The 13,734-nt window shown below is 34.1% G+C and overlaps 1 protein-coding gene and 2 non-coding genes across 3 annotated transcripts in view; 1 reads left to right on the top strand and 2 right to left on the bottom strand.

The window, feature by feature from the left end:
• LOC120173346 (protein PHYLLO, chloroplastic-like) overlaps nucleotides 1–12,789 on the top strand; it is a 29,942-nt gene extending 17,153 nt beyond the window's left edge. Inside the window, exons 9-29 of the mRNA XM_039180542.1 lie at nucleotides 1,179–1,283; nucleotides 1,352–1,546; nucleotides 1,735–1,833; nucleotides 2,076–2,645; nucleotides 2,771–2,995; nucleotides 3,633–3,935; nucleotides 4,320–4,387; nucleotides 4,651–4,809; nucleotides 5,345–5,470; nucleotides 5,567–5,695; nucleotides 5,793–5,910; nucleotides 6,101–6,256; nucleotides 6,430–6,675; nucleotides 6,836–7,003; nucleotides 7,135–7,278; nucleotides 7,918–8,379; nucleotides 8,555–8,854; nucleotides 8,938–9,095; nucleotides 9,192–9,299; nucleotides 9,525–9,760; nucleotides 12,734–12,789. Coding sequence (XP_039036473.1) covers nucleotides 1,179–1,283; nucleotides 1,352–1,546; nucleotides 1,735–1,833; nucleotides 2,076–2,645; nucleotides 2,771–2,995; nucleotides 3,633–3,935; nucleotides 4,320–4,387; nucleotides 4,651–4,809; nucleotides 5,345–5,470; nucleotides 5,567–5,695; nucleotides 5,793–5,910; nucleotides 6,101–6,256; nucleotides 6,430–6,675; nucleotides 6,836–7,003; nucleotides 7,135–7,278; nucleotides 7,918–8,379; nucleotides 8,555–8,854; nucleotides 8,938–9,095; nucleotides 9,192–9,299; nucleotides 9,525–9,760; nucleotides 12,734–12,789 — 4,131 coding nt within the window. The remainder of the gene's footprint in view (nucleotides 1–1,178; nucleotides 1,284–1,351; nucleotides 1,547–1,734; nucleotides 1,834–2,075; nucleotides 2,646–2,770; nucleotides 2,996–3,632; nucleotides 3,936–4,319; nucleotides 4,388–4,650; nucleotides 4,810–5,344; nucleotides 5,471–5,566; nucleotides 5,696–5,792; nucleotides 5,911–6,100; nucleotides 6,257–6,429; nucleotides 6,676–6,835; nucleotides 7,004–7,134; nucleotides 7,279–7,917; nucleotides 8,380–8,554; nucleotides 8,855–8,937; nucleotides 9,096–9,191; nucleotides 9,300–9,524; nucleotides 9,761–12,733) is intronic.
• On the bottom strand, nucleotides 12,676–12,759 carry LOC120174195. The gene has a single exon (XR_005521145.1). It is a non-coding gene; the product is annotated as a small nucleolar RNA R160 (small nucleolar RNA).
• Nucleotides 12,790–12,842: 53 nt separating the features above from the next.
• LOC120174203 lies at nucleotides 12,843–12,923 on the bottom strand. Its single transcript, XR_005521146.1, has one exon. It is a non-coding gene; the product is annotated as a small nucleolar RNA R160 (small nucleolar RNA).
• Between the last annotated feature and the right edge of the window lie 811 nt (nucleotides 12,924–13,734).

Below are 13,734 nucleotides of genomic sequence, written 5' to 3'. Positions count from 1 at the left end.
AAATGCCAAGATCTTTCTCCTAGCTTGGGATGACTTGAAGACTAATTCTGCTATATGGTCATTTATCCCAGGGGTTGTTCTCTGGACCATTTGGAAAGTCAGGAATGATATAGTGCTTGAAGGGGGGAAGTTAGATCAGACAGAATTATTTTTCTTAGCAAGATTTAGGCTTGCTTCTTGGTTTTTAGCAAAGTATAAGGAGATTTCTATCCCTAAGGATTATCTCATTTTTGATCCTTCCCTAGGGGATTCTTGTTCATCATACAATAAAGTGATTTTATCTAAGATCCCTTGGTTCCCTCCTCCTAAGGTTTCATTAAATTGAATGTTGATGCTGCAACTAGCTGTGACTGGAAGAAAAGTGGTCTTGGTGGCGTTTTAAGAGATCATTCTGGTTCGATTTTAGGCTCTTTCAAGGAGCCTTTTGGTTCGGTCCTCCTACACTGATGGAACTTAAAGCTATTCAAAGGGGTTTATCTTTCTTTGTCTCTTTTCAAGGGATTGTTAAGGATCGGTTGATTATCGAGAGTGATAGCAGAGTGACAGTGGATGGATTAAGAATGTTGATTTATGTCCAGATGTGTATGCTTTTATTGTTAAAGACATAGTTGATAGGCTTAGAGCTTTTGAGGGTGTTGTTAGATGGGTTGCTAGGACAATTAACTTAGAGGCTGATGCCTTAGCTAAGGTTGGAATAGGCTGATTTCTGTGTTGTTGTTTACGGTTGTATTATGGTTTTTAGTTCCTGTAAGGGGTGTTTTGGCGTGTTGTATTTCTATTGTAACTTTCTTTTTGTTTTATGAAATCTTAAGGCACTCTTTTCCTCCTTCCACTGAGTAAGGAGCTTCTTTACGAGCTCCATTAATCAAGAAGGGGGCTTTTAACGAGGCCTTCAAATCTTATTAAAAAAATAAATAAAGTACATGAAATTAATAGTTTTGAGGTTTCATGAAATAGAATATAACTGCTATTTTTAGGATTAGTCGACCCAAATAGAGGTATCAATATCATCTGCAATTTTACCTTGTATCAAAGATAAATTAGATAATAACACAAAATGTGCTTGTTTTCAAAAGTCAATGCAGCAAATGATTTGGATAATAGGACCTTTATAGAACGTTGCAATAAGCAAACTGAATGATGGTTGTTAAAGTTTTGTATCTCTTTTTTATTGTCAGTTGGATCATGCCAATGAAACAACCTATTCCATTCAAGATTGTGCAAATATCAATGCTGTTTGGGCATCACTAATAGTTGAAGAATGTTCTCGCCTTGGTTTGACGGTGAGTTTTATCCATCAGTCAGATATGTCTATATTCTGCTGCGTCTGCCTGATAATTCTTCATTGCAGTATTTTTGTGTAGCTCCAGGATCGAGGTCAACCCCCCTTGCTCTTGCTGCTTCTGCTCATCCCTTAATAGCCTGTATTTCATGCTTTGATGAGAGATCACTTGCATTTCATGCTATTGGGTATTCAAGAGGGTCTAAGAAAGCGGCAGTCATTATAACAACATCAGGAACTGCAGTTTCAAATCTTTTTCCTGCTGTAAGTTTCAATGAACATCTATGAAAAGTGTTGTGTCATTCAAGGAACATCATATGATCAATAATTTTCCATGGTTTAGTTAATCAATATGCTTCTAGGGTTTTCACTTCATATCTTGTTGTAACATTCTATCTTGCAAATTGTAGTGAAAAATTACGTACTAGTAATGTTCATTTGTCATACTTAAGGTGGTTGAAGCCAGCCAGGACTTTGTACCCCTTCTGATACTCTCAGCAGATCGTCCTCCAGAGCTTCTGGATTGTGGAGCAAACCAATCAATCAATCAGGTGAAATGAAACTGAAATAATGTATTTCAAAATTTGTTTTGTATTTTCTTGTATCGCAGTTGTTTATAGTTTCAATATATTGTTTTTTTATAGACACATACAGCCATATTTTATATATTAGAATTTATTTTATATTTGCTTGTATCACAATTGATCGTACACAATATTTTACGCTATACATACATATACATATATGTCCATTTGCTTGTTTGTTAACATTTCTGTGTTAATTTGTATACTAGGTGAATCATTTTGGTTCTTTTGTAAGGTTCTTCTTCAGTCTTCCTCCTCCCACTGATCAAAACCCTGCTCGGATGGTGCTTACCACACTGGACTCTGCTCTTCACTGGGCAACATCTCCACCAATTGGTCCTGTTCATATTAACTGTCCTTTTAGGGAGCCATTAGATGATAATCCAGAAAAATGGAAATCAAGTTGTTTGGAAGGATTAGATACTTGGATGTCTAATGCTGAACCATTTACCAAATATATCATGGTGCAGCATTCTTATTTATGTAATAATGGTACACAAGGCCAAATGAAAGAGGTTCTAGAAAAAATTCAAAGGGCTAACAAAGGGCTCCTACTTGTTGGTGCCATCTCTACAGAGGATGAGATATGGGCAGTTCTTCATGTGGCAAAATACCTTCAATGGCCTGTTGTGGCTGACATATTGTCTGGGATAAGGTTGAGAAAGTTGTTGTCTTCCTCTCCTGAAGTTGAAGAGAACATTGTTTTTGTTGACTATCTTGACCATGTATTGCTCTCAGATTCAGTTAGGGATTTGGTCCGGTTTGATGTAATTGTTCAGGTGGGACTTCACTCCTTTCCTCTTTCACAGTGTTTAATACCCTTTCATATGGCAAGGGATACCAAGTCATTCATGATTTTATATTCCTTTTTTGTTGATTTCTTCTGACTCTTATTTCTTAGCAGATTGGGAGTCGGATTACAAGCAAGCGAATTTCTCAGATGCTGGTGAAATGTTTCCCGTGCTCATATATCTTGGTTAACGATCACCCAAATCGTCATGATCCTTCACATTTTGTAACACATAGAATCCAGAGCTCTGCCATTGAATTTGCTAATATTTTACTGAAAGCCCAAATTCCACATAGAAGCAGAAAATGGCATGATTATCTACGAGCGTTGAATATGATGGTATTGATATAAGGCTGTGATTCTCTCAATGTTCTGTTTATCTGTGTGTGGAGCATTTTAATGCATCGTCTGTTGTCTATTCTTTTTTTTTCGATTTATATTTTTCTTATCAATAACTAAGATAAATGAATTGATACATTGAATATGGTTGCACCTTGTGTTTGGTTTATCTAGTTGGCAGCAATTCGGTACCAAATGAAATTTGAAAATGCAAGTAGAATAGTCTTTGTATATGATGGTATTGTATTGTCATGGCTACTTGTTGCCAAAGTTTTATGCCATTCTGTAATTGTTGGCCTGATTTAATTCAATATTTTCCCCTTTTTCAGAGCATTTAAACACATTCATCTTTATTCTATGCTTTAGCTTGAATTTCATTTTTTTTTTGGTCCAAAGAGGAAACTCTACAGTATCTTGTGATTTCATCCTTTTTTTTGTATTTTTCCTTATTTAGAATGGATGTTATATGACTGCATCCCATGTTGGATAAACGAGTATGCTAAATGAGATACATGTTTTTTTTTATTGCTTCCTACCAAAATTACTGATAATTTGTTTCTCTGAAAATTGATGATATTAGGGTCTGTCATCCTTGTGTTCCACTGTACCTCTGAAGTACACTTGCCATCTATTGTAGGTTGGACAGGAGATATCATTTCAAGTTTTTGCTGAACACTCTTTGTCAGAACCTTATATTGCACATGTAATATCAGAGGCACTTTCATTTGAGTCTGCTCTTTTTATTGGAAACAGCATGGTAATACGTGATGCTGACATGTATGGATACAATTGGAGAAGTGATACTCACAGTGTTGCAGATATGATTTTAAATACAGAATTACCATGTACGGGGATATTGGTTGCTGGAAATAGAGGTGCTAGTGGAATTGATGGTTTGCTCAGCACAGTTGTTGGTTTTGCTGTTGGATGCAATAAGCGAGTATGTATTCACTTTAATCCTTTTGACATTCTGAAGCACTTATACGTATTACTTCTGGTAGAGTGTTGTTCTTTATGGTACTATTATTTCTTACTCTTTCCCCCCTTTTGTTGATTTGGATGCTAGAATGACATCTTTCGTAAAGATAGAAAACTTAGCAAAACTTTTGAACTTCCATAAGCAGATTTCTTCTCTAGTTTTCTTTTTCTTTTTCCCATAATTAATGATGCTAAAACTTCATGGGAAACCAGGGAAATCTTTGATAAGTTCTTGCTTCTTTTTCTCTTCCTATCTATGCCTTATATTTTTGTGTTTAGTTTCTCTTCTTGTTTCTATATTCGTTGCACTTTAAGGTTATTTATAAATATTTATATGTATGTTTAGGTGCTGTGTATGGTTGGAGATATTTCTTTCCTTCATGATACAAATGGCTTGGCAATTCTGAAACAGAGGTAATATTCTTTGTTCTCCTTGCTCATATTAGATCCTTTATTCAACAATTTAGAAACACAAATAATCCTGCCCATGTATAAGGTCATTAGTCTTGTCAGTTAACTCTTTACTGTTAAATCTTTATACTTCAACAATGCTTTTGGTTGTCAGAAACATTGTTTCCATTCTCTAAAATAGTTCTATAACAAGACCGATTTATTATTATTTATTTCATGCTGACCATGAAGTGGTTTTAACTTTCAATTTTTTTATTTATTTTAAGGATGTTGAGAAAACCTATTACAATTCTTGTGATCAACAACCGTGGTGGCGCAATATTCAGCTTCCTTCCAGTTGCAGATAGAACTGATCCAAGAGTGTTGAATCAGTACTTTTATACTTCCCATAACATTTCAGTCCAGAGACTATGTGAGGCACATGGGTAAATCCTTCAAATTTTTGTTGGTATTTATCAAAAGTGATCGCATGATTATCATATGTGCAGTGGCAAGTTTTCACCCTATATATACATATACTTACATATATTTTGAGTTACGTGTGGTTTATATTAAAAGTAGAGAATTTACCTGTAAGTTGGAATGTATCAGGTCTGTGTCAGCTTAATGCCTAATACATCTTATCTGTTTAAACATTTTGTTGAGGGAAAATATATTTAAGAGTTATGTACTTTTAGGTTTCTAATCTTATAAATTCATTTTGAGGTTCAAAATCTGTTGCAATTCCTCTGCAACCATATCTATCCTCTCTGAACCATTTCGTACTAGTGTATTTTTTCATTAAATGGTTTGTTAGAAGATTACAGCTTGCCAAATATCTCAACAACAGAAATGTTAAATGCCATTTACAAACTAATTTGACTTTTTCTGTAGCATATTATTTACTTAAATTGCAATCTACGTTAGCCTCCTCACTAAGTTTTTCCATTGGAAACTTATCATTTGATGCTAAATACACAGGGTGAAGCATTTGGAAGTAAAAACGAAAATGGAACTACACGAGGCTTTATTCTCATCACAGGAAGGAGACACAGATTGTGTCATTGAAGTTGAGAGCTCCATTGATGCTAATGCCACTTTCCACAGGTAATTAGGTTTCAAGGATTCTTTAGCAATTATGATTTCCTTGTTAACAGGTAAATACCTGGTCGATATGCTGACATATCTTTCTCTGTTTATTAGTTATATAAGAAAATTTGCTTGCCGAGCAGCTGAACATGCTTTGGGTTTCGTTTCGAAACTCTCTCTTCCAGAAGCTATGTCACAAGATTGCCACTACAAAATCAAATCAACTAGTTATTCTCTTTATAGGTATTGTTTTTGTAAGAAGACTAGATTTGAAACTTCCTTAACTTTATCAGTTACGGGGATTATTTAGTATAAATTTTTCAAATTTATATGGTTCCAGAATTCGGCTTTGTGCTCCACCTACTTCAAGAGTGTTTGATCATGACCGCACCAGATTTTATAGAGAAGGTTTTATTTTGTCTTTGATTCTTGAAGATGGAAGCATTGGATATGGAGAGGTTAGTTTATGTTAAATTCATTATTTGTTTGTTTATAAGTTTGTATGTTATTGTCAACTTCTCATTTTCCCTTTTCTTGAATATTTATTATATTTTTTTAACCTGTTGTTTTCCATTATCTTCTGTCACCCTTGTTCTTGGGCAAGCTACCGTTCAGTCCTATTTATTTTTGCCTTACTCTGGTTAACAGGTTGCACCTCTTGAAATTTGCCAAGAAAATCTGTTAGATGTTGAAGAGCAACTTCGTTTTCTTTTTCATGCAACTGAAGGAGCTTCCATTAATTATTTTCTACCAATGCTCAAGAGTTCATTTTCTTCTTGGATATGGAAAACTTTAGGAATTCCGGTAGGCAAATTTATCCACTTTTTGTTAGTAAAATGTGTATCTAGTAAGCAGGATGTAAAAAGGAAAATGTGGGTAAAAAACATTAATGTTTCCTCCTAGGTGCGTTTATCTTTAAAAAAAATTTAATGGATCCTGATCTTCTATGCTTAGCTTATTTAATTATTGTTATACAGGCATGTTCACTCTTTCCAAGTGTCAGATGTGGTTTGGAGATGGCAATCCTCAATGCTATAGCAATGAGCCAAGGTTCTAGTTTATTGAACATACTTCATCCTCTGAGGGAAAGAAATGAAGAAAAATCTGAAAAATCACTGAGTGTTCGTATTTGTGCTCTTCTTGATAGTAGTGGTACTCCAGAAGAAGTTGGTTGTATTGCTACTGATCTTGTCAAAGAAGGGTTTACAGCAATTAAGATAAAGGTGCATTAGACCTAAGTGGTTATGCTTTTGATATTGCAATTCTCTTATCTTAACTGGTTTCTTTTTCTGTTATTGTAGCATCTGATTAGTATTATTGAGTCTGTATTTTTTTTTATTTTAACATTTTAAGTTTTATCTTAACTTGTTTCTTCTACAAAAGGTTGCACGTAGGGCAGATCCAGTTGAAGATGCTGCTGTCATACAGGAAGTAAGAAAGAAGGTCGGTTGCCACATTGAACTTCGTGTTGATGCCAACCGTAGTTGGACATATGAGCAAGCCATTAAATTTGGCTTCTTGGTGAAGGATTCTAACCTGCAATATATTGAGGTAAAACTTGTAGAAAGCTTGATAAACATGACTGCTTTTCTCCTTCATTGGTCCCAAATGGATTACTGTGTTATTGGTTTACGAAACAGGTTTTGGATTTTTTTTCTGACTTTGACATCTATATATTTCAGGAGCCTGTTCAAGATGAGGCTGATATTATTAGGTTCTGTGAAGAAAGTGGCTTACCTGTGGCATTGGATGAAACTATTGATAACAGCCCAGAAAATCCTCTGAATATGCTTGTCAAGTATAATCACCCGGGAATAGTTGCTTTGGTGAGTGGCACTAAATCATCGTTTATTAAATCAACAGGGCATGCATCGTTCAGTCTTGGTGGCATACTTCATGTATTGTTGGTTGATCAAGTTGAATTACTCTTTCTAAACCTCAACTGTTATACTTAAATTTACCCGGCCAAACTGTAAGAATGTCTAGAATTGCACAATCACATTGTTAGAACCATGGCGATAAGCACTTTCCTTAGAAGTTTTTTGTATCAGAATATATGCTAGAGAACATGTTAGGAAGCTCATGTGTTTGGAAGCAATAATCAGTAATTAAGCTAATCCATGAGAAGTTGGAGAGCCAATATCTATAATGATCTTGTTTCTAACTTTACAGGAGCATTATTTTGTCAAGTATCCATCATTCTCTTTCTTGCAATCATCATAAATCATAATTGCAATCGTCATTGACAAGAGCAGCATGATTCTGATATAAGCTATGTTTATATGGTTAAATGGGTCCCACTTACCAGCATAACTTACAAATGGGAGGATGCACACCATGGCTTTGATAATAGGAAACTACTCTTTGTGCATCTTTTAAAGCATAACAATTTATGAAGAGCTTTCAATTCGAAGTGACTTTTTGGTTATGATCTTGATCTGCATTGGTTTTATTTGTCCTTCTAGGTCATTAAACCAACTGTAATTGGTGGATTTGAAAGGGCTGCAATAATTGCACGGTGGGCACAAAGACAAGGAAAGCTGGCCGTTATTAGTGCTGCATTTGAAAGTGGCCTAGCTTTGTCAGCATATATATTGTTTTCCTGTTATCTGGATTGGCAGAATGCTGACACATGCAAATTGATGAATAATAACCTAGTCTCTTCTGTTGCTCATGGTCTTGGGACATTTCGCTGGCTTGAAGAAGATGTAACAACTGATCTGCTCGGCATTGAACGCAATCCAAGTACTGGATTTATAGAAGCATCTGTTGCTGATGCTACCCATCTCCTGCATAAATTTCAAATGAACCACAATTTTATCCTTAGAACCTTTACTGGCCAAAAGGTCCTAAGATATCACCTAGCTCTGGATTCGGATGATTTCTCTTTTACCATCAACGTACAAGAGATTGGTCAAAGAAATAATGTGAGAAACTTGATAACATCTATGTTCTTTCTTTTGCTCTGTCCCTTTTTCTTGAATGCATTTCTCTGTGGTCGATGCACAAAAGAATGCTTGAGACATAGTGTAGCTATTGCTTGTAGAGTGATGCAGTGCCCACTTATCGAGTGCTAACCACACCTTACCTTCACTGATGCAGGATAGTACAATTCTATTTCTTCATGGTTTTCTTGGGACTAATGAAGAATGGGTTCCTATCATGCATGCTATCTCGGAATCTGCAAGATGCATTTCAGTTGACCTGCCTGGCCATGGGGAAACAAAGATAAAGAATCGCGCTGATGACAAAGCTGCACTGCAACCAACATTGTCAATCGAGATAATGGCCAATTTGATGTTTAAATTAATTGAACACATAACTCCTGGTAAAGTTACTCTTGTTGGATATTCTATGGGAGCAAGGATTGCTTTGTACATGGCGCTGAAATTTGGTGATAAGGTACATTCATGGAGTGCTAGATACTGTTTGTCTTTGAACTAAATAATTGTATCTGCATTATTGATGATAGCAAATCTGTTCAGATTGAAGGGGCTGTTATATTATCGGGAAGTCCTGGTTTAGAAGATGCGGTCGCAAGAAAAATTCGCAGGGCTAAAGACGACTCGAAAGCTTGTTCTCTTGTGACCCATGGTTTACAGCTCTTTCTAAACACTTGGTATTCTGGAGGATTGTGGAAGAGGTGATTTTCTTATCTTTCTATTGCTGCATTTCTTAAAAGTGATTTTATAGCAGCCTAGAACTTTTCTTCGCCCCCATGCTAATATCCATTGAACAGCTTGAGAAGACATCCCAATTTTAATCAAATTGTCTCTAGACGATCACTGCACAATGACTTGCAAGGTCTTGCAAGAGTTTTATCTGACTTGAGCTCTGGAAGACAACCGTAAGCCCTTTTATTTATTCATTTATTTTTCGGTTTATCATTTTAGTTAGAGTTTTAAGTTTGTTGATAGTCCCATGTTTTATTAGTGAGAGAGCAAATGTTTTTATTAAAGTTCTAATGCAAAGTCCATGGTAAGAATGAAAGAGCCATGCATCAGTTCTGTTTATAAAGTGATTGAACTTGTAAATGCACATCATTAACTTCCCATTTTTCATTTTATCATAGGTCATTATGGGAAGACTTGAAGCATTGCAAGACACCTCTTATGCTCGTTGTTGGAGAGGAAGATGAGAAATTCAAATTGGTGGCTCAGAAAATGTGGCACGAAATTGACCATGATAGAGACGATGCAATGAGCAAGCTCCATCAGATGGTTGTGGTTCCCAACTGCGGGCATGCCATTCATTTAGAGAACCCTCTTCCCATCATCCGGTTAGTGAGACAATTTGTCACCAATAAAAGTGCTCGATTACAGGAAAAAGGTTTGTAAGAGATTTGATTTAAGATAATGACAGACATGCTATCGAGAATGAAATGAGAAGCCAGTGCTCCCAAGTTATATTCACTTGCAATGAGTCACAATTTGCAAAACTTTTCCAACAAGCTGTTGGAGGTCAGGTTCAAAAGTACAAAACAAATGAACAAATCTCTGGATTTTAGTTTGAGGTCTAAGAAAGGTTCTTTTTTTTTTTTCTATACTGTAGGACCTTGTGCAAAATCAGAACCCATTTCCATGATGTTGTATTGCTTAAGCCTCACAAATGGTTGTCATATTCAATAGTAAGGTTCTTCAAATGGCGCAAAGCCAAGTCCTATGTAGTTTTTCCCTGCAGATAAAAGTTAACAAATCAAATCCAACAGCCTTTAAAGGAAACTGAATCACATCAGAGCTGTGCTGCCTTCAAATTCTTTCCTTCAGCTATCTTGTTTTTATCATTGTAACATTTCTAATCTCGAGCAGCAAGATAGTTTCCATGTGTAACTTAAACCTTCCAATCTTGTTCGAGCACAAATCAATTATCCAATTGTTTACCAAAACATTTGCAATTGAAAGCCAATTTGACTAAACATAAAAAAAGGCTTAAAATAAAAAAGGCATAGTTTAGATACTAATTTAGGGGCTTAAAATAAAAAAGACATACTTTATGGACTTATTTTGGTCAAAAAATAGTTAAGGTATTTTGACCAAAAAGACACATTTAAGGACTTGTTTTGACCAAAAAATAATTGAAGTATTTAAAGTAAATAAAATATATTATTTAGATGCTAAATTTTAGTTTAAGCATACAAAAATGACATAACAGCTATAAATAAAAAAGAGCATTCAATTAATTATTCGTGAATACAAATAAAGTTTTTTATTTAATAAACAAACAAATACAAATAAATATATATTTAATTTATTTATATTCACAAATAAACTTATTTAAAAATTCGTTTATACATTCTCATTTTCGTTCTTTCTTTTTTTACATTTTAAATATTAATAAAAATAAAGACTACATAAAACATAAAGTAAAGTTTAGAGTTCAAACTGTTATACCTAAAAAAAACTTAAAAGGATAGTGATGTAATTTCACCATGTAAACACTAAAGTTGCGTTTGGTTGGCATGAATCCATTAGAATTAGGGGAAATTGGAATCCAATTCCACCACTTTCCCATGTTTGGTTCATTCCAAGGGAATTAGAATCCTTCATAGCTTCAACTTTCCATCAAATGAGAGAAAGTGAATTCTATCCATTCTATGATGGAATTCAATTCCAATGATAGAATTCACTTCCCTTGTTGGAGGGAATTGAAATTTGACCATACTACCCTCATCAATCTTTTAGTAACTTATTCATATATTGAATAATTTTTTTATTATTTCGAGTCGGGTTTCTAATTCATATATTCGAGTCGGGTGAAACTTTATTTTGGTCGTGTCGGATCGGTTTTTTTAAGTGTGATATTCGAGTCTGGTCGATTTCGGGTTTACAGTGAAAAATACCCAACCCGAAAATATATATAATTTTGCCTTATATATTTAGAAATAATTACAATAATACCCCTCTATATATAATTTTTTTTAATTAAATCACTTTTTTTATTGAATAAAAATAATTTTTTTATTATTTCAGGTCGGGTCGGTCGGATTTCTAATTCATATATTCGAGTCAGGTCAGGTGAAACTTTATTTTGATCGTGTCGAGTTGGGTTTATGGTGAAAAATACTCAACCCGACCCAAAAAATATATAATTTTATCTTATATATTTAGAAATAATTACAATAATATCCTTCTATATATTTTTTTCCAATTAAGTCATTGTTTTTATTAAATAAAAATAATTTTTTTATTATTTCGAGTCGGATCGGGTTCTAATTCATATATTCGAGTCGGGTCGAGTCGGGTAAAATTTTATTTTGGTCGAGTCTAGTCTCAGATAGAGTTTTCCTTGTTCTCGGGTCGGATCGGGTGGACCAAAAATTCGACCTAACCCAAATTGAAATAATTTTAACTTGTGATGTTTATTAACATGATTTTTATAATTTATTAAAATGAATAATCAATCAATCAATAAAATTAAAATTTAATTTTTTTAAAAAATTTTATAATATATTACTAGATGTAATTTATAAAACAAACTAAAATTAAGCAACAAAAAAAAGGTCAATCATGTCATTTTACACTACTGAAATCAAATTCATCTGACATGTCTATAAACCAAACAAAATATAAAAGTAGATTCCAATTCAATTTCTGGTCAACCAAACAGAATATAGAATTGGATTCTAATTCCTGACAGATTTCAATTTATTCACAAATTCTAATTCCCTCAAAAACATTCCAGCAAACTAAACGACACCTAAAAAAACATATTCGCAATTAAACAAACATAATCACCAAAGCTCAACAAACCAAACAAAAACATCGTAAAAAATAAATAAATAAACAAAACTTCAATATAAAAAAATTAATCGAACATAAATCCTAAAAAATAACAAATGAATACAAACACCACATAAAACCCTAAAAAATAAACAAACAAACCCAAAGTCAGCATTTTTCATTAAATCTCGATTCATTTACTTAAATTACTTTCAGTGATGCAAGTTATGACTTGAGAGATCAAGTGTTCTTCCCAGTTCTGCTGCACCAGTCACTAGGAATTTGCAAGTGCAGCTAAACGAACACAAAGAAGAAACATTTCTATCGCACCATGCTCGTATAGCCTGAAATATTGCAATACAAATCAGACATGAATTTTGGTGCCCGAAACTTTGCTCATACATGAAACTACAATGGACCAAATGTAAAAAAGATACGGTCAAAAGGTTAAAAGAAGCAACTCTTTAGCTATAAGCATACCACAAAGACATTCTAACCTGTGAAAGCAATCAGAGAACTTTGAAGACCATTAAATGATACGGAAACTCCACACCAATTTCAGCCATTAAAAAGATTCCTCATTTTGCTTCACATACCCAAACAAAGAAATGGAATTAAAACCAACCCGCCTTTGTACACTATAAATTGAACAAAAACACATAATCTTGCAAAACAATCAGAGAACTTTGAAGACCCGGAATGGGATTCCCACACGGGAAATTCGGGTTTTAAACTATTTTCATCATTTTGCTTTGCAATTACTCAGACGAACAAAAGAGACCCATTTTCCTGGTACCAAACATAATTTCAGTGAGTCAATTTCAAACCAAAAACTGCATTTTGGAGCCATTTGATGCTTTAACACTGTTAGTATCTACAAAATCAAATATTAGTTACAAGGGAACTGAAGGATTTAAATTGATAAAAAAAAAAACTCCTTTTGAATATTTTTTTTCAAGCGAAAACATGATGTGCGAGGCAACGAAATAGGGTTTAGGGTTAAGATTATATTTATAGAAGTGGTCAGTAAGAAACGACGTCGTACTGTCTTTTCAGAATTCAGTTCAGGGTCTCCAAACTTTCAATATTTGTGCTTTGATCCCCCTTGAATTTAGCAAGTTTCATCAAATTAGTCATTTGTACCTTTTGGGTCAAATAGACAGAGGGTTACGGTTGGGGTAGTCGTCCCACTTAAAAGTTTTAAATCATTTTTATATTTTCTATTGAATATTTTTCGTTGCTTATAATTTTATAGATTCATATCCTCTTAAAATTTTAGAAATCCGTCCCTAACATAAAATCATATGTACCTCAATTAACCCTCGAAAATTTAAGGGTAATTTTATATTTGAATTTTTTCCCCTGATAATTAAAGGCTATGATAGTTACATTTCAAGAGAAAAGGATCAAAGAGGTTAAAGAGTAAAATTAGCAAATAATGGTATGGCCATTGACAAGTGACATTTACCCACCAGAACATGACTCATTTTCCACCTATTTATGGCTATAGATTCTGACCTAAACCCTTTCATAGCTTAACAACATCCCAATGTTCCCGGTGAT

The sequence above is a fragment of the Hibiscus syriacus genome, unplaced genomic scaffold (genome assembly GCF_006381635.1).
Source record: "Hibiscus syriacus cultivar Baekdansim isolate YM2019G1 unplaced genomic scaffold, ASM638163v2 tig00003041_pilon, whole genome shotgun sequence".
Taxonomy (NCBI): domain Eukaryota; kingdom Viridiplantae; phylum Streptophyta; class Magnoliopsida; order Malvales; family Malvaceae; genus Hibiscus; species Hibiscus syriacus.
Note: the sequence above shows the minus strand (reverse complement) of the source record. Positions and strands in the feature narration are given on the sequence as shown.